Raw genomic sequence first — 21,778 nt, forward strand, 5'->3', positions numbered from 1 at the left:
TATCCCACCCTTATATGATACTAGGTCATCTCATTAAACTTGTCGAATATGATTCATAAATACATATCACGCATGAATGAATCATATTTACGGGCCAGTGGATTTCGGTTTCATTAAAATAAAATAAACATCTATGCCTGGCTTATTTTAGTAGATATAATAAAGTAATTCCCGCAAATCATTCGTTTTATTTATACCGTTGAAACTCTGATTTATAATCACTATTCACATTTCAATGTTACTAAAGCTTTTTTATGTGTTTTTATAAGCTTCCTTTTCGAAATTACAGAATGTCTATTTGGCTATAAAATATTACCACACGATAATACAAAGAATGTTATACAATTAGTGTATCATAACGATTTTCAACCCTGTCACTAAATGCACAAGCAAATTTAGCCCAAAGTAGCGCATTATTGATCCCCAGTTCGAAATTGGTTTTTACCGATGACTTATCGGTCTGTGTTTGTGTTTGGCTCGTGCAGGGTGCAAACATTGTACATTACTCATCGTGAAGTACTGTTGCCTTTGTGGCACTTCTTTTACTTCCATTAGCGTTGTTATTTGTATAGATGATCGATTTTCGTTCTTTGCAACAAAGTAAAAGGTACTTTCAATAAGATTGTATAGGAAAATCTCATTAAGCACATAAAAATTTGTGTCCATTATGATTTACATTCGTTCTTTTGAGCTATAATTACCAAATACAATTCCATTATCTATCTCCTTTAGTAAATTACATTTCTAGTTGGCAAAGTCAGATATACCAACGGGAATTCACATTAACACTGTTAGCGTTTTCCAAGAAGTGCTTATGTAATATGTAGAAAAGTTGTCCATAGCCACAGTCCCGGACAGTGAGGTGCATTGGTCGTGAAGCGGGTCACCATCGATCCGCTGCGTCGAATGTTCATTGTTCTACAGATAGATACTTTAGCGATTTCAATTTAGGTCGCCGTGTGAATAGGAATGAAATTTTGTACGTTCAACGAAACATTGGCTTTGGAAATTATGCATTTATCATTTGATCGAAATAATTAACATCACAAGGCTTGAACTAAATTGCTGTGTATGTGATTTCTGAACTAGTTATCAGTTGATGGAACATATCACCGCTTGGATTAGGGATAGATACTTCACAATGAAAATTATGCATTATGTAAATTACGTAACGTGCATTTATTGGCAAATACTCGTAAACCTATTGTTACAAGTTTACAGCGCAAGTATTCCGGTATGAAATGTCAAAGGTGACGCCAACGTGGCATTTTCTTGAAATAGAACTTGGGTTTAATAATAAAGCTTGAGTGTGGAACTTCACACGGCTGCTTGATGGTGGTTCATCAACTTAAGTGTTGATTTAATTAAGATATTGTTTGCTTATTTAGGTATCTTCATGAGTGGCCGAGTAGAATCAATTAGTAGCAAAGGTCAGTTTACTTTGCAGATTAATTCCGTCGAAAGTGCCGGGGTCGATACAAATTACATTTTATACGGCGGATATATTGGGCGCTATCGCCCTGGGCAGGTAGATTAACATTAAACTCTCATTACGTTTTAATGTTGAGCTATTGATTACTCAGGCTGGGGAAAACCATTTTTGTCATAACTCTGTGTATGCCACTTAACAAAGAGCAATTTGTATAGATAATTTCTTATTTAAATAGCACGCAAAATCGCATGGCCAACAGTTTTTTGAGTGCTAAATACCTAAAACATGTACAAAACTAATATTTCCCATAAGTGTTCAATCTACAGATATCTATGTAATGTAAAAGCAAGCAATACGTATGCTTATGAAATTTCCTTTTAGTATATGTAACTGACGGGTGTTGGCTGAATTATATTCCAGAAAAAGGTAGATGCGAAGAATCCTCTTTGCTGCGTAAGATATTCTAGCCTCAGGCACTTCCATTCAACGAATGAGAACAATACGGTTTTATATTCTTGACGTTGGTCTTATACGGCTAGGCGTGTACTTGAGTGAGACTTATCCGATGTGAACAGCTTTTGCATGATTCTCGAAAGAATATAACTGAAAATTAATATCAATATGATTAAAATTATGAGCATAAAAAGATTTGAATACATGAATTGTAGGTACAATAGGAATGTACTTTATTTGCCATTTCATAATACGAGGATATTTCTCAATTATGACAAGGTACTTTATCTGTCATTGCCCTATTATCTCTTTTATGAATTAAATCCATACTAATATTATAAATGCGAAAGTAACTGTCTGTCTATCTGTTACTCAATCACGCCTTACCTACTGAACCAATTTGCATGAAATTTGGTATAGTGATATTTTAATAGGTACCCGAGAAAGGACATAGGCTACTTTTTACCCCGGGAAATAGGATAGATTTTATCCCGGAAATCCCACGGGAACGGGAACTATGCGGGTTTATCTTTGACTGCGCGGGCGAAGCTGCGGGTGGAAAGCTAGTATAATATAAAGGAATATAATATTAAGGTATAGGTTACCTATCAAACGATATTTATCCCGATTCGGATAGCTAGCCATACGCGGAAAATCTCTTCAGCTATCGACCACTGTAACTGCCCGGGATGACACTAATGCGCATGCTAAGGTCAAATGCGTTAGTAGTGATTATGTCGCTAACACAATTCATTATAGCATTCTGTTTAGATTAGCATCACTTATTGACACGTTGGTTATCTGGGTTACGTGAAACCGTCCAAGGCAGTGTGTAAGGTACTACGGCGTAGACTCAATACTACGGCGTCTTACAAATCTTACATACGAACATTAAAGATGGACAAAAATTAAAAGCTTGAATGAAAATTTGATATGCTTACTGACTGTACTATTTTAAAATATATTCAATGTTTATCCAACATCATACTCAACTTGTTTATCTAAATAATAATGCGCGTCCTGCTTCACGTCGCAATCATTTTTAAAACTTGCTCGTTATTTAAATATAAAAGTAGTAATTATGTATATAATTTTTTTCAATGTAAATAAATCATAAATAAAAACAGGAAGGCTCATTTATTTTGAACATGAAATATCTTATGAGAATTTGAGTAATAAAAGGTTACCGTAAGGTAAAGGTAGTACCGTTTATATAAAAAATTCTAATTATTCGTTATCTAAAAGTTTAATTATCGTACTTAATTTCGTAGTTAACAAATGTATCAGTAGAATTTCTTCGATGCGAATAAAAAAATATGTTTAATTTCTTTGTACAAATGTATTATATTTTAAGCCAATGTATTGACGAGTTTATAAGCAATGTATCCTCAATTAGCATTCCATTTAAATTCATATCACGTACATTAAATCTTGTCTGCACACTAGAATTAATATTTATTGACCACTAGCAGTCCGCCCCGGCTTCGCCCGTGGTACATATTTACGTTTTCTCTACATAAGAACCATCCTCGTACTTCAAGGAATATAATAAAAAAAGAATTAAAGAAATCGGTTCAGCTGTTCTCAAGTTATGCGCTTACCAACACATTTTGGGATTCATTTTTTTTATATTATAGATTTAGACCATACATCACTGTCCAACCTATTAACCCAGTAACAAAATAGGTATATGTCAGTATTCACGTTAATCCCATTTGTACAACTTCAAAGTGGATAAGTAATGTATCTTTCAAAACGTTCTGCGTCAATACTTCCTTCCTTTTACACGGTATATATTGCGCAAATAAGAGTGTATTACGTGTCTTTATGCCGCTGGGGTAAGAGGGACTGAATGTCCTTGGAGGAAAATTGAGGCAATATATATACCCTATATTATCTAAGCCGTATTGCGATGTCGCGTCTGAATATTGACATTGCTACCTGCGCCAATGAGGCGCACACGGGTGGTGTTGATAAAGTAAATGATTTACCTACATCAATAAAGAATGACAGAAGTACATTTAGGGGAAAGAGCATGATTTTGTACTCATATAGCTATCTGCAGAAAGAATATGCTCATATTATATTAATCGTATTGGATACACAAAAGGCTATAAACTGTTAAAAAGTATTGCCATGAAAAATATACCAATTCATGATATTTAAGTACGTAGAAACTTTTTTAATAGTTTCAAGGGTATTAAAATGCCTTTTATGTCTCGTTTATACTGAAAATTGCTGCAATAAAAATGCAATCGCAAGCTCAAGCAGATTTTTACGGCTAAATTTAAGATGAATATTTTATGTAACAGATATTTCATATTATAATACAACATTGGCTGGTGCCAACAGACGCATTTTTCCTAGAGAGCTTTTCCGTACATTGGCCCTAACATGGAGCAGCTCTGTAGTATCGATTAGGCTGCCTTTCTTATGTAACTAGACTAGAAGTTATATAACAAAGATTTTATACAAGTTAAAGTTGCGTAACAGTTTGAATGTTACATCTGTGGTATAAATTTTGTTTTCGTGCTAAAATTTTTGAACAATTTATCAGTACACTCTAGGCTACTTCAAATAAATTATATTTGACGAAGCTTTGTATAAGCTTGGCCTGGCTAATTAGATACGAATTCACCCTTTGATTACCATTATCTTCAACATTTTATAATACGGTTACCTTTAGTAATATATTATTATACCATAGTTCACGTGATTAGAGCAAATTACTTTGTCTGTAAATTTTTAAGCACTTCAATTATACTTCATAATGGAAGCCAGAAGGCACTTGTGGTTGTTGTGGTGAAACAGTTTCCTTTGACAGTTTTGTTTTGGTCTCTTTTGCCACCACTCGTTGCATGTTTATGCAACGTTTTTGTTGGAAAATTTCAAAGCCTGTCCACGCTTTAAATGCAACATTATTTTTTGAATATTCTATGACATATTTTTGTTTATTTCCATTCAGTTTTTATGGGCTATTGAAAAGTGTTTTAACGTTAACATGTAGGTCGGTGGATCAACAGAATACAATTGTGGCTGTAGTAGAACTCGAATTAGCCCAGAAAGCCGTATCTCGTTCAAGTTTTGCATGAATATTCAGAGCGGAATCAAATTTTCCATTCAAAATGAATTTCAATTCCAACGTAGACGATAAAACGAGTTTATATATTATATATCTACTGAGAGAGAAGTTCAGTTCCTCCCGATGAACTCATTTCCGAGTTCTATAATCAATACGTTCAACTTCGAGTTCACTCAATTTGTCGTCTGATAGAATTATCTATTAATAATAAATGAGCTGTTATAATTATGTAGCTTATCATAATTATTGTAAACCTGTTTCAGTATGAAATGATAATGTACGTAGGTAAGTATAGTTTCAAGCAATGTATTAACTATTTACACGCCACTCTCTGTCTCACGTGCCTTTGCTTGCTAACACCTACTTATTTCAGGTTTCAGATAAACTTATTATTGTTAAAAATAATTTATTTCAATGACTCATTTCGAATTAATAGGAGAAAGTCTTTATAAGGATGTTGACTTAATGTAATTCCTTGACCAATCCTGGGTATTCAATGTGAAGTTGATATTAGATATGTCCAGATTTTACTGCAATGCGCAAGAGTAATGTCTTTGATGTGAATCTCCTTTGTGCTGTCACTGCATTCAACACGAGCGTTATTGCTTCCTTTGCGCTTTGAAGTGTACACGTTTGTTCGTACACAAATTACAAAACATGTCATCGAAATCATAATACTGCGTGGTAGACTTTCTACTATTTTCTATATTGTTTCAATCATAGAGTATATTTTCTTGTCATATATTTTGCAGACAATGAAATACATACATTTCTCCGACGTTTGCTCTCATGCATACTATGACTGAAGTATGACTGCCACTAACAAAAGCACTATTTGAAACTGAAATTGGACTCGAGAGCAGAAATATGCTGCCCTCCGGGATTATTAAATTAAATAAGGTCTGCCTTTTTAAAATTATTTTATCCTCTCACGAATCGCATATTTAGAATAATATTTGGGGTAATATTAAACTCATTTAAAATTATGTATGTGGTATTAGGGTTAAACTACCTAAATTAAATTGAGTTTGTAATTTTCCTAATATTCCTATTTGTACAACTATATAATTTCAAAGTTTGATACGCAATATAGAGCCGAGAGCGTCGCTTTTCATCAGCACTGAGAATTCTAACTTTAGTTCATATGATTCTACAAAGGTTTGAGAAATTCATCATAATAATATAACATTCAGGAGAGAAATTCATAAATATCGAGAAATGAAAAACTAAATATGAAAATATTAACAAATATGTAGGTACCTAGTAGTAGGAATTAATTCCTTACAAGCTTTTAACTATTGAAGAAAAAATATACAGCGATATAAAAGTTTTCATAACTATTTTCCTGTGCCATGACTCATCATTATAGCATCTAATATCGAGAAGTTATTGGGCACACATTGATCTAGATTTTCGAAGATCAATCCGTTCCAAGAATAGTTCAGGCAAGCACTTATGTGTTTGAGAACCGATCATTATGTTATTTGAAGATTACTATTAGTTTAAACTGGATACCGCAGGTACTAAATGATTTAATGATGTCGGAGAGTCATTCGCAAATTTCATTCATACGGCACGCCCACACGCAATCTTGTGTAGTTGCTTGGATTAAAGCATAATGAGGAAAGAACGTAGCCGAAACATGAAACGGTCATGTCGGTAATTACCGGTTCGTAGCAAACCCCATGGTTTAGAATGGAAAATTTTGTAGTCAGTTCTAGTTTGACAAATTCCAGAAGAGAAAGATTGAGTTTCTTTGAGAAAACTTCTAAGTAACGTTTGTCTACGTATCGGTATATACATATACAGTCAGAGAATTTAAATCTTCGAGATTTCTACAAATAGGAGAAAATTTTGTTTAATTACAAAAACAAATTATGATAGGTACAGTTTAAATGTTTGAGTTATCAAACAATATTTATGAAAACAAATTGAATTCGTAATTCGAAGAGGGTGGTCTTCCATTTTCTGAAAGTAATTGATTACAATATCAACACTGGAACATAACGTTTGTAAAACATACAATTTATGAATGAAATCGTTACAATGTTGGAACCGTGGAGTACGTTTAATAACATAAAAGATAATAATAGAATAATGAAGAGAAGGTCGACATCGACGTATTTAATCTGGCTTCAATTATTGTGACGACCACTCCCGACCTAAGTTATTACGTGGAGGACATCGTTTTTACTTTCCGTGTTTTTTTATCTAGGTAGGTATATATATAGTTGAATTAGCTCGTAATCCTAATTTAATGTGACATTATGAGTTGTATTATATATTTGAAACAGACATCCAAATCATTGCCGTTAATAATGAATTAATAATTGTAGATACCTAATACTATTAATAGTTAATTGACCGAACGAATGAAAAAGGTATGGTCCTAGATCTCAGTGATTTATCATTTTTCGATCAATTATATAACTTATAAATTAGGGCTGCGAAGTGGTCATTGAACTGGTGTCAGGAACGGAAATCGCAGTGGCCAGCAGCCCGCACGGCTTCGAGCGGTGTTCACTGGTGTTATCCAGTAATAGATAAACCAATTCATATCACTTTCGCAATACATGGATGTGTATAGGGATATAATAAATACATTAAATAAATGGTCGTGAGATTTTACCGAAGTAGATAGTTTGTAGCGCAAAAACCGCTTGATTTATACTTTTCATATAATTTTATCGGCCTAAATATTTATCCGTTATGTTTAACAAAGGTTTTCTTATTTAGTGGTCATGCTATGTGAGAACTAAGAAGATTCTTCTTCCAAAATGGGTTCAAAATACCCTCAATTACAATAACATTTAGTATCCGGTTAAGCATATCCCGTACAATAAATACCTTTGCTACGGACCGGAGTTTATAATTGAATTATGTCGAGCACGGCAATTCTCGCGTGCACTTAGCTCTTGCTGAATCACTGTTAAATTTTCGTTACGTAAAATTCCCCCGACATCACTAAGGCAAATCCCGGTCATGTGCCAAATTCATGTGTTCTCAATAATATTATATTCTAAAATATAACTACCTACTAACCATACAATCGTTTTACTACTTACTAAAATATACTATCTACTAACAAACGTATTATGGATGGCTTGACTCAGAATTTAGTTTGATATTTTTATTGCATTAATGTGAAATACAAATCATAAAATGAACCACCTTTACATTAAGCAAGATCTTAACAGGATTTCTTGGCAACGTTGTAATAGAATTATGCCCTGGTTTGGAAAAAATATAACAAATTCTGTAGATATTGCACGTGACTTGGCATTGCATTCTCAGCTCTGTCTTACAGTGCTTTAATCAATTGCCAAGAAGAGCATTCAACTTTACCCCAGTTGAAAACGCATTTTGCGACTGCGCTCTATTGCTTAGTCAAAGTCTGCAGTATAACTAAAGCACTACAAGGTATGCATTATGTATCATTTATGCTTTGTTCTATCCGTATCATTAATTACTGACGTATTGAGGTTTCGTTCAGGAGACTTATCACCGATGGAGCTAATCAGCTTGCAATACTTCATTGTATACTCGTAATTTATACCTATAGCACTCAACCGCAAGTATCAAATGACACCGGAGTGTTCGTTTCGAGGCTTTATATTAGTTGTTACTGTATTCAGCTCGAACATTTTATTGTATGTGACGCTATTTAAATGTTCATTGTAATACATATGAACACAATATTAAAAAGTGCAGTGCATGCAAATGTATGAGAATAGGTACAATACTACATTTTGAGACAATACCACATATCTCATGTGCTACGATAAAATTTTATTGTTATTTTATCTGCAGTCATTAATTGTTAAACTGAATGCTAGTAATTACTGAAAGTAGCGTTAAAATAAAACATTATATTTGACAGTGACCCGATTACACATTAAAACTAGCGATAAAGTTATGGTATGAAGAATGTATGCTCGTCGACTAATATGAGTAACAAATCAATGAATTTATACGAAAAAATAATGATTTAAGACGGCTCTGTAGATGTAAATTCTCATAAATATTATTCAAAAAATTGATTTGATGCGGTACACAAATTTCATCGTAGAGACGTGCGCAATTTTTATATAACTAATTTCTTTGAACTATAAATCTTATTTGTTGTTGCATACTAATAAACTTCCTCATCTTCGCCTTCGTCGGTACATGAAATGCGAGTGAATCAACAAAATCGGCGTAGCAACGGCCGTGACGTGCACTGTTTATATAGGTACTCTAGCTTTCAACTTATAATATTATTTCATTGACCGAAATGCCTCCCCGATAGATACACGTGTAAGCGTATGTAATATGTATCTACTTTATATACTGAGCAGAAATGGTAGTTTCTTTGAAGAATTTACGACTGCACTACTAAAAGTACCTATCTACAAAGAGCGTAGCACGTGTTGAGGTTGTATTAAATGCTGCTTACCATTAATGCCCCTTTATTATTCAATATTAAAAATCTAAGGAGGTACCTATTTCTAAATAAAAAGCATAATTTTATTTAAAATTAAATTGCAATTCACGCATATTTTATTTATGTCCAAAATTATTCAGTTCAGTCGTCAATTAAGTATGGTTGAATTCATTTTTATTTAGGAAAATATGAAATAACTGCTTGAGAGCAATAATTCACACGTGTCTATAGTAAGCAAAGATTTTCAACTAACATTACCCAGCCTTTTATTTTCATCTTTTGTTACAATACAATCATAAAATAAAGAATTTACGCTGCTGTATAGATAAATCAAATTTATCAGTATCTATCGCCATACATGATGTCTATTGTATATTGAATCATCACATTATTACATTTTCTCTCCCGCACACGCACTCCGCGCACGATCTTGAAATAATCCAATATTGATATACAAACTGAGACTGACGTAGCGGATTCTGCGGTGCTACCTTGGTGCTACACTCGTAACCTCTTTGAAGCGGTTCGGAGTGGCGTAGGCCTGACTGAGATTGGATTGAGACGAACTTAATCTGTATACAGTATAGATGCAATCGCACAACACAAGTAATTCTTATATGTTTATAACTAATCATTATAAAATAAAAGCTTCGGACTAAACACAATATTCCTACTGCAAGAAAATTTTGTATGATTTACCGTAATCTTTGTAATCCTCTTATGTTTATAGAACACGTTGCGAATGTTAAATATGACGTTGGAGCTTAGTACATGTTTATAGTAAGCAATGTGGTATGATACTTTAAATTATGCCGAATTTTCGATACAGATTTAGGAATTTTATGGCCACGTTTTGGCATCAAGTCTAGTCGGTAGCTTACGTCACCACTCGCCATTTACCTTCTATTTCGACATAGTATTCAGTTATTTTTGAAACAAGTGTTATGGTGTAGGGTTATGGTTTAGGTTAGGTTTGCTTTTGGGAATTTACACATTACGTATTTGAATATTCATTATAAAAAGTTCGTTCGCTTTAACCTTCTAACCTACTGCTTATAAGGGCTCTTTCTTATATTGTACTAGTGGTCCGTCCCGGCTTCGCCCGTGGCACATATTTCGCAATAAAAGGTAGCCTATGTCCTTTCTCGGGTATTAAAATATCTCCATACCAAATTTCATGCAAATTGGTTCAGTAGTTTAGGCATGATTAGGTAACAGACAGACAGACAGACAGAGTTACTTTCGCATTTATAATATTAGTATGGATTCTATGAGTAATGAGTTTATATGTTAAGAAATAAAATACGACGATGACATATACCACGAGGATGCACGGTAGCTTTGTCTTTGTGTAAATATGTGTATCTCCAGCTCTTTCACTGGTAACTAAATACTTGGATCCACTGTATTAAGTTACTACTTACACAACAGCCTTCCTGATAGGGCGTGGTTGCCGATGCCAGCTTATTATCTCTGTTGGTTTTATCTATAAGGAATGCTTTTGTCTTCACGTAATAGTGTGTGTTTGTGATTATTTAGATGGTCTCTGCATATCTGTGTTAATTTTTCGCATTACTGGCATGTATTCGTGTTTTGAAAGAAACAAATGCAACAAAATTCGTCTGCATATGAATTGTTTTGTGTCAGAAAAACGAAAATCACTATTATCTCAGTTTCATTTTGATAAATAATCTTAGCATCATCAAATTATGAAGAGCATTATTTTTTTCTATCTCAAAGGTCGACGTTGACCCCCTGGTAAAAAATGAGAACTTTACAATTCAAAGGAATACAAATTATGCGAATATTCAACTAGCTTTATTCGTATCTACTACAAGTTTTTTATCAATTGTTGCTTGATGTAAAAAGTTATTCAAACTTCAGTTATATAATGCAAATGGGCCTTTGAATAAATCGCAGTGACCTACTACCTGTTTTACCGTGCATAAAATAAGCAGAATATTCATAATATTTTAAGTTTGTACCCTTTGCTAAATTGGGGTACCAATCTCAAAGGCTACAGTGTTCTCGCCCATTACTTTATCGACGATAGCTCATTATTCGTTCTCGGCACTTGTAATAAATGTGAGACACTTGAGAATAAGCTGACCGCTGATTTATAGCTCCATTTTTCTTATAAAGTGGTTTATGAAAGTTTATTTTTGGACTGCTAGCTAGGCGGTCAATCTTCCTCTGACCTAAAATTTGGGAAGAACTTGGGCTTGTTGTTGGTTTTAAAGCGAAATAAAACAATTTCAGTGTAAGTCGAGTTATATTTATAAAAAAAATTATGTACTAAGTTATTTTTACTCTAAATATACCCATGTTACTTATCTCTAATGCCATTGTTTTTCCATGTACCTACAAAAAAAATCCAGCCAAAAGTTATATCATAAAATATTTCACATTCAGTAAAGTCAACCTATCATTAAGCTATCATTATCTTCGGTGACATGTAAAAAATAACAAGTCGGTAATAGCTCTTAAAATAATATAAATTTGAACGTCGGTGGGGCAGCTAGTCGCTAGACACGTTGGATATTCGTCGGCGCGGCGCAGGCGGGGGGAGCGGCGCGCGCCGGCTCCGCTATTGATCGCAGAATGACGCCCGGGGTGACCCAAATAGAGCCTTCGCCTCCTGCCCCAAACCGCGGTCCCTCCCATCCCCACGCCCGCAAACCGACGACGAATTTTCATATCAGCCGGTCTCCGTGCCGGAGGAATGTCCCTACTCCGAATGTTACTAATGCTTACATAATGCATAGGCGCCTAGGAATTATTGTACTTTGATGAGCCCCTGTCTACTTTAACATGTACCATAATTTTCTACTGTTTTATTCAGAACCTGACTAGCCCTTCTGATTTGTGTGGAGCATACTTAATGCAGTATAGTAAATCGGATTTTTACTGTAATCGAGCAATATTTAGGTAATATCTTTTCTTGGAAAGTAACGTTATAAAATACTATATTTCTCATAAATAGGTCATTTTTATTTTTAAAATATTAAATTTATATTACACTTAAAGCTTAATTAATTTTAAAAGAGCAACTTAAATGTTTCATACAAAGTGCTACAAAATTTTTGAACAACGCTTTAATTAAAAATTATAATATGCATATTGCATGCTTTGCTATGCTAAACTCAAGTGCTTGCAAATTAAGTCGATAAAAGTTAAGCGACGCATAGAAGACGTAACTGACCTACGGCTTGGAAAATCCCGGGTCGTGCGGTGCATGCGTAGTTTATAGCACTCGGGAAATATAGCTCCGTTATTGATTCGGTCCACTTGCATATGGAATTTAATTTTACATTTACTCCTTAATCCATTAATTATTCAACACCTTTACTTCGTTTAATAGTAGAGTCCATTTAAATTCTCTTTTAAGGTTTATGATCGAATTTCGATCACCAGAAGTATAGAGTTATCTTGCCCTATGATCGCTCATTAACGATTAAAGCTCCAGGGCAGTCGGTTAAAAACAACGTTAAGCTGTATTACGTGACCGAGTGGACGAACTAACGGCCTGAAATTCATGTCCTATATTTGCTGTAGAGTAATTACGAGAAGCCGGGCGACATCAAGCACCGGAAATTAATATCAGACAGGTGTCACACCTAGTATTGCAGAAACTTACGATTTATGTACACTAATTAGGTACACTCCATTAATGACAATGCATGATATAGGTCGAAATATAATCATGAGAGTAGAGTTGGACATAATCATGGTCATTACAGTTTCTTTTAATTAATTTCATGCTAAAGATAAGTTTTATAACAGTGTCCATTTAAAATTATACTTCTTTTAAATGAAGGATATAATTCAATGAATTTGAAATATATTTTCATAGGTATGGTTTATTATTCAGTGAAATTCCTGAAATGAATTGTTTCTTGTAAAAAGAAACGAATGTTATGCAAAATATACCCCTCTAACAATGAGGGACCGTGTTCCCTTTTCTGTTTTACGTACTGTATTCTTTTATATCCTTCCATCTCCAAGATGAAAGCTAAGGATTGGATAAATGAGGATGTATAAATCTACGTAAAATAATTTTGCTAACGTTTTTAAAAACAAGAAAATTAAAATGACTACTGTTAAGCGTTTTGCGATTGTTATAGCTATAGTACGGATGCCTATATCCTCAGATACCTCAGGAATTCCTATGAAATAAAATAACCAAATCTCTTTACGTTTTCAGTTTATTACATTATCATAATACAAGTGTAATAAAAATACCGCGTAAAACATTCACTCGCCGTAAAAACGCTCTAAAAATATTTTACTCTCTATAGGCGAAATGTATTTTTAATGACGTTTAAATTTAAGCTTTTTAAACTTATCTTTTATTGCCTTTGAATACCTAAATGATCATAAAACAGTAAAGACAAACAAAGAAATATGATTAAGTAAGTAATACAATAGGGAAAATTCCGGATAGATTTAGATCTATGTAGTTATAAAATACTACAGAATATACGTAAGGGTAGGACATGTATAACTTGTAATAATTACTGTCGGTAATTGATAGCCATTTGATTGATGAAATGACATTCTAAATAGGGAGTTGGCGAGATTTGACAGTTTGATAAGGGGTGATAGGCAAAGGAAATGGATTTGAACGGTGGCGGTTGTCATCGGGCTGGTTGTGGAAGGTTACGAGCGGGGTGGGCGGTACGGGCGGTGCGGCAACAGAGGGCGCCGCGCAGAGAGCTGCGCGCGTCGCTGGCAGTGGCGGCGCTGGCGTCGTGACGCAGTGTGACGTCAGTGCGCCGTCGGCTCAATAAGCACTGCTCCCATCGTCAGTCGCCGCCCGAAGCAGGCCGCCGAAAGCCGTGCCTTCGCCTTCCGTTTGCACTCCTCTCATACCGGGTTTTAGTTTCGTATCACGATGACATAGCCCCAGTGCCGTGCGACGAATCAACGTGAAAGCGCACACATTTTTAAGTTTTTCCGTTGGAACGAGGGAACCGTAAAGGTCTTCGTTTTTGCAGAACTAGGGACATCCTACTCCGCTCCATCGAAGAACACAGGCGTTACGAGGAGGCGGCTTGCTCTTTTTTAACCGCCTTTTCCAATAAAGACTAGCGAAAATGGGCGAGGTGAGTGCAACTATGCTTGCAGGAATGGTTTGCCTAGAGTAGTTTAAATTCTTTTGTCTCCTCTACACTTGCATACGAACGCATAGCATTAATAGCGAGTTTTAAGCTTTACATTTTTACTTTGTCATATAATCTGCTACGTGAATATTCCTGCATTTACAAATCATCAGTTCCGTTTTATTCTTAAGCTCTTTTGTGTAATACCATTTTTATTCTAGTCTTAGCTTGAGCACGCATTCATACTAGGAGTTTGAATGTAGCAATTCAATTGTTTTAAAGGGCACATCATATCTAATCAGCCTCTTATATTCTAAATCTTTTGGTTTTGATTGCAAAAAAATTGTAATTGTTAGAGAAAATATTATATGGAGCAATAGGTTGAAGACGGCGCCGGCCGGGTTGCGTAACGGCTCGTATTGATCTGTGCGGCAGGAGACACTTTGCTTTGTGGTTTTCTCATATGCCGCTTTACTAGTTATGATCATTTATTTTGCTACATTCGCAAAATTTCTGTCAGAGAATAGTTGTAGTTATCATTGATCACATCTTGAAAAATCATTAATAATTTATGAGATCGATATGAAATGGACAACACCCTACTTTCAAGGAAGCGATTCGGAGATAATTTCAATTTCAATTCAAAATCTTTATTGTCACAAAATAATTTGAAATTTCAAAAAGTAATTGGAATAGCATCAATGGGTGCTCTAGAACACAACATTTCTGTTTAAAATCATCGTCTATTAGAATAAATTCTTCCAAGGTGTTCTGAAGGATGTGACTAAACAGGTAGTCGCGGGAGGCGACCGCGGTTAGAGCCCGAGAATTGTAAGTGTAAGAGCACCGAAGGTTTATTAGGAAATTGCCTTGTCATTATGTCATTTAAATCGCATAGAGTGCCGTCGCTCTATTGGAGTATTTCCTTTATCCTTTATGACGATAGCACGCACACATCAATTAGGTTGCTAGACCAAGTCCTTGGGCCTTTATTATCCGAAAAAATCATTATCTGATTATTCTCTCTTCAACGGCTGGACTTACGTAACCGACTTACAGGATAATTGAACTGTCTCTCATATTATATTGAAAATTTTTCTGGACATTGAATAAACCGAAGTATGCAGGGAAACTTGGAAAGCGATGATATAGGAATCATTCAAATCAATAATAAAAAATACTTCCATCATATTTCTGGTAATTAAGATTAGGAGGAAATAGCATATACTTCCTACCTTTATTCCAAGGGTCTTCTTTTATTATAACACGCATGATTCGGTTTTTATACAGAGAAGGGCGAAGTTGTAAGAGTTCTAAGTAAATCTGGGTCAATTGATCTCTATTGTTTGTCTTGAGTGCTACACTGTCTTAAGTTTTTTTTTTATTTTATCAATTAATATGTAATATTATGCTTACATGGGAATTCCTCTTCTTATTCATTATGTTATAAATAATTATGATAGACTTTCGTTTATTGCTTGCAGTGATTGATAAAAAATGTATTGTTCTTGATGCTTTATCATTTTATATTGCATTTTAATTAGAGTTCAAGTACGTCTAAATATCACTTTAGGTGACCTCGTATTATCAGTTACAGTTCAGTACACCCAAATTTTATATTTTACCTGATATAAATATGTTTTTATTTTCATCCAATGAGTATTTTCAATTTTATTGCAATTGTTTAGGTCTTGATAAAAAGGAAATGCATTTAAATTTAAAACGTACTGAACATCACTTCCTCCCACTATTTTGTTCTCTGGGCCAATTAAACTATAGATAAATCGAATAGATTCTCAGACAAAGTGTACCAACAAAAACACGTGAGCGCATTCTAATAGTGTTTTGGCACTGGAAGCATATCATCAGACGTCAAACGCAGCTGGTCGCGACGCGGCATTAGTTAAAAATAATTGTCTCATTCACATGTTTCGATAGCTACTACGATAGTAACCACAAAATTTCGGTGTAAAGCGGATCGTGACCATGACAGTGAATCTTACATCGATGACTCTTTGTTATTGTTTCAATTTTTTGCGAACTCGATCTGTATTTCGTTATAAAATTAAATAAGTATCTACTGTAAGACCTTATTATCTTTATCATGCTAAATTCGGTTCTAAAGCCGTTTATTACTATTGTCAATTTATCGCATAGAAATCCAGACAAGGTCGTATTAAACAGGGTTCTTTTGTTAAGAGATGTCATTATTCCAAAGCTCTAAATGCATTCATCTCCAGTTTAAATTGCAAAGAAATCGGTTTTGTGCAGAGCAGAACCGGATTCGATTTTCCATCGAATATTCCGGTTTAACCTTTACAGAGATTATAGAATGCGGTCGCTAGGGTCCGGGGGTGGCAACCTTGTCTTTTAGCTATTTATGTCGAGGGTCGAAGCGGGGGTTGGACCTAATGCGCACGCGTGCTGGCCCAAGCTTATGTAACGGAGCTCACGCCTTCCTATAACGTGCTCTGTTTCATTTCTACCACATAAATATTAAATCATTTCGACTTTTAGATTTCCTAACATGAAATGTAGTTTTAATTAATTCTAGACTTGATTCATAGCATTTTATTTTTTCATAAATACATATGAAGCGGTAAATTTTTACATCCGCTGTGACCGACATTTTTCAAAGTGACTTAATAATGAATATTTAACGATGTTCGGCTACCAGCGTGTGTTTATAACGCTTGTATTGTTTCACCTGAAATGGTCGCCGTCATGGATATTCATAGCATATTTTAATGAGGGCCGCTACGAAAACGTTTATCAATTATCGATGGTGATGGCTGACTTGTTTACGAGACGAGGACGCATTTAGAAACTGTACCACCAATGTAGGTTCGTTACTTTTGCTTGGTGCAGCTAATGGGTTTGAAAACGTTTGCATTGAAATAGTTCGGTTTATATACCATTATTGAATTCAATCTTAAATAAAAAAAATAAAGTGAATGCTAACTCGTGCATGAATGTAGGTGCGTGATGTGACCGTGGTTACAGAAGCACTCAGGTTCGCACACGTAACTAGTTCATTTCAATTGAGCGCCATTGAGCCAGTGATCCCTAGCAGGACTACAGAGCACTCGCCAAGGTTACACTTGCGACCACTCCATTGTACCCACACTGGTGGCTAAAATACATACATATTATGAAATTGTTATTTTATTTATATTTCAAATTAGTCTTACAACCATGTTTGCTCGAATTAGCTACACGTTTGAAAATTTGTTTTGCTCAAATTCATTGTTTCTGTTTGTATGCAAAATCTAACTGGTGTTTCTGAAATTTGTTACACGTGAACAATAATTCATGTTATTTTAATTTAAAGGGAGCAATGCCAGTTATTTTTTGTCATTTGATAACGCATGATTCTATTTTGTATTATTTCATTTGTCTAGAATCATACGATGTCATGTCACTATCATACCACTTAGTACCATTGCATGGCCCTAGGGCCGCCTAGTAGATTGTGTCTAGCCCCTAGTTATGTTTACAGCATGGCCGTACCGACTCGTACCGCGTCGCCACCATCGGCCCCATTAAGGATGATAATAGAACAGCTGATGGACATTACAAGGTTTTTAATTTGCATTACCATGTCATTTCAACGCATCTAAATAACGATCGGCGCGCGCTCCAACTGCATGCATGCAATCGTCGATCTTTATTTTTTAAGCATGTTGTTCATCATACCATTGGCGAATGTTATCATTGCATATATTTGGATATAATGAAAAACTCATGTGCCAATTGTTTGCAATAATGATACCCCACGTCACTGTATGTTATGTGGAATGATAACATTTTTTTGCTTATTAGTTTTTTATTTAATAAAAATAATGTGCTTATTTTATTTGATGTTGATATAGAATTGTCATAAAATTTACGTTGTTTTTATTGCATCCCCCATAGACACGGCGAAAACCCCCTGCGAAGAAACGGAAACCTGGAGACTTAGAAGATCTTAAACAAGAATTGGACATCGACTACCATAAAGTAACGCCCGAAGAACTCTACCAAAGATTTCAGACTCACCCAGAAAATGTAAGTGGTGTGAAGTATTGAAACTGTATCGGTTGAATTGAATGTGAATTATACTTGATTTATAATTTTCTTTGTCTTTTAGGGCCTTAGTCATGCAAAAGCGAAAGAAAACCTTGAACGAGATGGTCCAAATGCACTCACACCCCCAAAACAGACGCCCGAGTGGGTGAAGTTTTGTAAAAATCTATTTGGTGGCTTCGCGTTATTACTGTGGATTGGTGCTATTCTATGCTTTATTGCCTACGGAATCCAGGTCAGTACAGTAATAAACAGATTCATGATAAAATTTCAGATCATAAACATAATGAATTTCTTCTTTTGGTTCAAATATCATTTATTATTTTACCTCTTTTTAATTGTTAAAGGCGAGTACGGTAGAAGAACCTTCAGACGACAACTTGTATCTCGGAATCGTATTGGCAGCTGTCGTTATCGTCACGGGTATCTTCTCATACTACCAGGAAAGCAAGTCATCAAAGATCATGGAATCCTTCAAGAACATGGTGCCTCAGTTTGCGACCGTCATCCGTGAAGGAGAGAAGTTAACGCTGCGTGCTGAAGATCTTGTACTTGGTGACATTGTTGAGGTAAATTTAAAGTTTGGAAATACGATATAAATGTGTGAAATGATTTATCACATACTAAAAATAATATTTTTATAGGTCAAATTCGGCGACCGGATCCCAGCTGATATTCGTATCATCGAATCACGCGGCTTCAAAGTTGACAACTCGAGTTTAACTGGTGAATCAGAGCCCCAATCCCGCGGACCTGAATTTACGAACGAAAATCCTTTGGAAACCAAGAACTTGGCCTTCTTCTCTACTAACGCTGTTGAAGGAACTGCTAAGGGAGTTGTCATCTGCTGTGGTGATAATACCGTATGTATATCTATCACTTGTATGTTATCATAAATGTTTATGTCAAAATATATCTAATTCTTTATAATATTACAGGTCATGGGTCGTATCGCTGGATTGGCGTCTGGTTTGGACACCGGAGAGACACCTATCGCAAAGGAAATCCATCACTTCATCCACTTGATTACTGGTGTTGCCGTATTCCTCGGTGTTACGTTCTTCCTCATTGCATTCATCCTCGGTTACCATTGGCTCGACGCTGTCATCTTCCTTATTGGTAAGACAAATTGTGACATTCAAAGACCAACTTATATAGCTGTTAAAATCAAAGGCATTTGTAATTTTAACTTTCTTCTCTTCCAGGTATCATCGTAGCTAACGTACCTGAAGGTCTGCTCGCCACTGTAACTGTATGTCTGACTCTCACTGCCAAACGTATGGCTTCCAAGAACTGCCTTGTAAAGAACTTGGAGGCTGTCGAGACCTTAGGATCTACGTCCACTATTTGCTCTGACAAGACTGGCACTTTAACCCAGAACAGAATGACCGTCGCTCACATGTGGTTTGACAACCAGATTATTGAAGCTGACACCACCGAAGATCAGTCTGGAGTTCAGTATGGTATGTAAAATTTGTACATACGCTACATTTTACTTAAAACAGTTTGTAACTATAAATATTGAATTACTTTTTTCCCCACAGACCGCACTAGCCCCGGTTTCAAGGCGCTCGCTAAAATCGCAACTCTGTGCAACCGTGCCGAATTCAAAGGTGGTCAGGATGGCGTGCCAATCTTGAAGAAGGAAGTCGCCGGTGATGCCTCAGAAGCTGCTCTGCTCAAATGTATGGAACTCGCGCTCGGAGATGTGATGTCTATCAGGAAAAGGAACAAGAAAGTGTGCGAAATCCCCTTCAACTCGACCAACAAATATCAAGTGTCTATTCATGAGAGCGATGACCCCAGCGACCCTCGCCACCTGCTTGTAATGAAGGGAGCTCCCGAAAGAATCTTGGAACGTTGCAGCACTATTTTCATTGGTGGCAAGGAAAAGGTACAGTGACTTCATATCAATTGTTATTAATAAAGATTGATAACTTTTAATATGTATATTTGTATAATCTGTTTTTTTTTGTTCAGGTTTTGGATGAAGAAATGAAGGAAGCGTTCAACAATGCGTACTTGGAACTCGGTGGTCTCGGCGAGCGTGTGCTCGGTTTCTGCGACTTGCAACTGCCGTCCGACAAATACCCAATTGGCTTCAAGTTCAACACCGATGACGTCAACTTCCCTATTGACAACCTTCGCTTTGTCGGCCTCATGAGTATGATTGACCCTCCTCGTGCTGCCGTGCCCGACGCTGTCGCTAAATGCCGGTCTGCTGGTATCAAGGTGAGATATAATAATTGGCATAACTACAGTTACTCGACAATTCATAACAATTTATTATTTTCAAACTTTTTTAATACTTCACCTACCATTACAATTACTAATACATTTTCAATAACGTAAATAGCATTGAAAAAATTAACTATTTTCAAATATTTATATTTTTTGGTTTTTATGGCATTCAAATGCTTTATAAATATAAATTTATAAATTTATATTTATAAAGCATTTGAATGCCATAAAAACCAAAAAATATAAATTCATGAAAAGGTCGTGTTCCATCGTTACAATATTGTATTCACTGAAAAGTGCTTCATATTGGTTGAAATGGTTGTTAAATCATCTCAATAGATGGCGCGCGGTGTGTCCCTTAAGACACATAAAACTGAAAGGATAGAATAAATTCGATTGCTCAGGCGGGTCACGAGTGGCTGAGTTGGTTAGGCATCCGCCCCGGAATGGCGCGAAGGATGCGGGTTCAAGTCCCGCCTCGTGATCGAATTTTTTCTATCCTTTATAAATTTATATTTATAAAGCATTTGAATGCCATAAAAACCAAAAAATATAAATTCATGAAAAGGTCGTGTTCCATCGTTACAATATTGTATTCACTGAAAAGTGCTTCATATTGGTTGAAATGGTTGTTAAATCATCTCAATAGATGGCGCGCGGTGTGTCCCTTAAGACACATAAAACTGAAAGGATAGAATAAATTCGATTGCTCAGGCGGGTCACGAGTGGCTGAGTTGGTTAGGCATCCGCCCCGGAATGGCGCGAAGGATGCGGGTTCAAGTCCCGCCTCGTGATCGAATTTTTTCTATCCTTTATAAATTTATATTTATAAAGCATTTGAATGCCATAAAAACCAAAAAATATAAATTCATGAAAAGGTCGTGTTCCATCGTTACAATATTGTATTCACTGAAAAGTGCTTCATATTGGTTGAAATGGTTGTTAAATCATCTCAATAGATGGCGCGCGGTGTGTCCCTT

The 21,778-nt window shown here is 35.5% G+C and overlaps 1 protein-coding gene across 9 annotated transcripts in view; it reads left to right on the plus strand.

Moving 5' to 3' along the window:
* The window catches only part of LOC123699981 (sodium/potassium-transporting ATPase subunit alpha), a 34,761-nt gene that overhangs the window by 5,762 nt on the left and 7,221 nt on the right, over positions 1-21,778 (plus strand). For 3 of the 9 annotated variants that reach the window (XM_045647044.1, XM_045647042.1, XM_045647043.1), the window contains exons 2-10: positions 17,992-18,072; positions 18,408-18,539; positions 18,622-18,792; positions 18,905-19,126; positions 19,202-19,420; positions 19,496-19,676; positions 19,763-20,020; positions 20,102-20,451; positions 20,538-20,789. In XM_045647044.1, coding sequence (XP_045503000.1) covers positions 17,992-18,072; positions 18,408-18,539; positions 18,622-18,792; positions 18,905-19,126; positions 19,202-19,420; positions 19,496-19,676; positions 19,763-20,020; positions 20,102-20,451; positions 20,538-20,789 — 1,866 coding nt within the window. Of the gene's footprint in view, positions 1-14,187; positions 14,496-17,991; positions 18,073-18,407; positions 18,540-18,621; positions 18,793-18,904; positions 19,127-19,201; positions 19,421-19,495; positions 19,677-19,762; positions 20,021-20,101; positions 20,452-20,537; positions 20,790-21,778 lie in introns of those variants that run through there. The other 6 variants (XM_045647049.1, XM_045647047.1, XM_045647048.1 and 3 more) reach the window with 4 other exon arrangements.

The sequence above is a fragment of the Colias croceus genome, chromosome 18 (genome assembly GCF_905220415.1).
Source record: "Colias croceus chromosome 18, ilColCroc2.1".
Classification (NCBI taxonomy): Eukaryota; Metazoa; Arthropoda; class Insecta; order Lepidoptera; family Pieridae; genus Colias; species Colias croceus.